The 2,659-nt window shown below is 33.3% G+C and overlaps 1 protein-coding gene across 1 annotated transcript in view; it reads right to left on the minus strand.

Moving 5' to 3' along the window:
* The window catches only part of LOC109588542 (uncharacterized), a 3,143-nt gene extending 1,401 nt beyond the window's left edge, over window positions 1-1,742 (minus strand). The window contains exons 1-2 of the mRNA XM_020004691.1: window positions 1,738-1,742; window positions 1,338-1,447 (exon numbers count right to left, since the gene is read on the minus strand). Of these exons, the coding sequence (XP_019860250.1) occupies window positions 1,338-1,447; window positions 1,738-1,742 (115 nt within the window). The remainder of the gene's footprint in view (window positions 1-1,337; window positions 1,448-1,737) is intronic.
* Between the last annotated feature and the right edge of the window lie 917 nt (window positions 1,743-2,659).

Genomic DNA, 2,659 nt, shown 5'->3' on the forward strand with positions numbered 1-2,659 from the left:
ATAGATACTAAACAGAACTCTTTACGTTGAATGGATCCATACCAGCTATCAGGTTTAAACTTTCCTCCCTTAACTATAGAGAACAGGTAAGGAAGACTGGGTGTGCTCACAGGAGCTATAGCAAACTTGAGATGACGACTAAGACCTGGTTGTCCTGTTAAATCAACGCAGTGCTGTATTTCTAATATGAGCCGTTTGAGGAGAGGCTTTGAGAGTGATACTGCATACACAGCACTCACTAGGACAGTATTAGGAGGAAACTCGAACTCTCCTCCTACAAGAGCAACCACTGCTGCTTCTACTGTCTCAGAGGACAGTAAGCTCTCCTTTTCTACTCCAATCCTTAGACCATATTTCTCCCAATTCATCAGTTGAGGTTTGTCTCCTTGAATTAAGAACAGCTTCCTCTCTGCTACCTGGACATCACTCAGACAATCCAATTTATCTGTCAGTTATACAAAATATATACAGTGAGTACACACACAATTGTATACACTCAGTCAGTCAGTCAATAATACTCTTACCCATTGAAGGGATCAGGTAATTAAATTGTAGTCCAATGGAACTAGTCTCTTTGATGGATTGTTCCTCTAAGGATGTGACTCTCTCCTGTAGTTGTGACTTCTCCTTAATTAGTTTGGTTGTATACAATTCATTATCAGACACTTTAGCTCTAAGGTCTATAAATTAACAGACTATTAATAATTATTATTAATTGATGTTGATACACTAACCAGTAATGATCTGTTTCTCTTTGAGATATTGCTCCTCTATATCAGCTACTTTGAGTTTCAGTTTCTCATTATCCTCTATACATTAATAGAATATTCTCTCATCTAATTTTATGTACTGATGATACACTAACCAGTAATAATTTGTTGTTTCTCCTCTACTTGTGTCTTCTCTTCCAATATTTCAGTTATATATATTTCTTTATCAGCAACTTTAGCTTTAAGCTTCTCATAATCTTCTTTATCACCAATAAAAATACAAAGACAGAAAATAAAATGATAATTATACATTTAGCTCATACAAATTTGCACTGCATGTACAGTAGCCCATAAATACATGTACTATGATTATTGCTAATCATACCATATATGGTAAGCAGAGCTCACTCTACATCAATCTCATTATTTCTAATGCATCCACAATTTGACCTACATGTATATTGAGTACAGGATACTATTTCCATACTCAACATTGTCTAATCCACTAGTATCATAATGTAAACCAGTGCTAATACACACACTCACACTACCAATAACAACACAATACTACATAATAGTAATCAGTTAGTACAGTTAAAGTGTGTGTGTGTTTAGTATCCTATATACCTTGTTTATTGGCCTCAACCAGTGCCTCCTGTAGTGATACTTTGCTCTCATGAGCCACTTGTAGGTCTTCATGTAAAGATGTATATATCTCTGAAGCTTCATTTCCCTCTCTGTCGGATATTCTATTAGCTGATCCATCCACCATGTTCTCGTCTTGCTGTACGATTCATACTTTTCTTGATAGTTCTTACTAGTGAGATCATTACCATCCAGTACTGACTCTACTATCCACTCACCAGCTTCACTATATACTGAGACACAATAAGATACATTATATATTTATAAATAAATGTATTTAATTTATAAACTAATGGTATCATTTATAGTGGGTGTAAATACACACCCACACATACAGTGGTATTGTAGTGTGTACAGTATACAAAATGAATGGAAAATGTACGTCATATTAGGAACTGAAATTTACAAATAATGTACATACTATAAAAATGAGTGGCACATTATTTAATGTAATTATGTATTTAATGCTCATATTCTTACAATTGATTAATATTATCTTACCTAATTCAATTATCATTATTAGTCTATTAGTATCAGTGATTGGTATATGCATCGGCACCTTCTTTCCTCCTCTAACATCTTTCACTTGAAACTTTTCAAATCCTCCAACAATTACTAGCCACACACAGTGTGGTGACATTGTGACTGCTGTGAGTGAGTGATTGTATCTACCAGTAACAGATTCAGGTAGAGGAATCTGTAGATAAAGAGAAGTATACAAGTAATTACTGACACATGATGTTTATACAGTTACTTATAAAAATGAGAAATTGTATCATTTCATATGTAGATGATCATTACATTTATTGTAATTGTAAAATCAATTCTAATCCTCACCATCAACAAACAAAATAAACATTTTATTCACACCATGTGAAGAGTAACAAAATAAGTACAAATTTAACTCTCAATATTAAGAATAGGAAATGTATTAATAGTACACACACACATTAAGGTTGGTCCACAAATAATTTAATTTAATGTGTAATTTTTAATCAAATGTGTGGGTGTTTCTATTGTATTGTTAATGTTTCATCAGTGATAGTGTTATCTACTGAACACACTAACAATTACTACCTTAAGGAGACAATTATTAGCGTGTACTTATTTTAGCGATTTTCATGAAAGTGACATTTGGCTGGTACTTAATTTAGCGTTTTCGATCATTTGGTATTAATAACTTCTAGAAGAATTAAAGGGGCAAGCCTAAGCAAGCTATAGATTATGTGCTGTGATTTACATGTATGAGCTAGCAAAGCAATTGCACAAGTCTAAATACCTTAATACAGTAGATCTTGTTGCAT

Source organism: Amphimedon queenslandica, unplaced genomic scaffold (genome assembly GCF_000090795.2).
Source record: "Amphimedon queenslandica unplaced genomic scaffold, v1.1 AMPQUscaffold_12031, whole genome shotgun sequence".
Classification (NCBI taxonomy): domain Eukaryota; kingdom Metazoa; phylum Porifera; class Demospongiae; order Haplosclerida; family Niphatidae; genus Amphimedon; species Amphimedon queenslandica.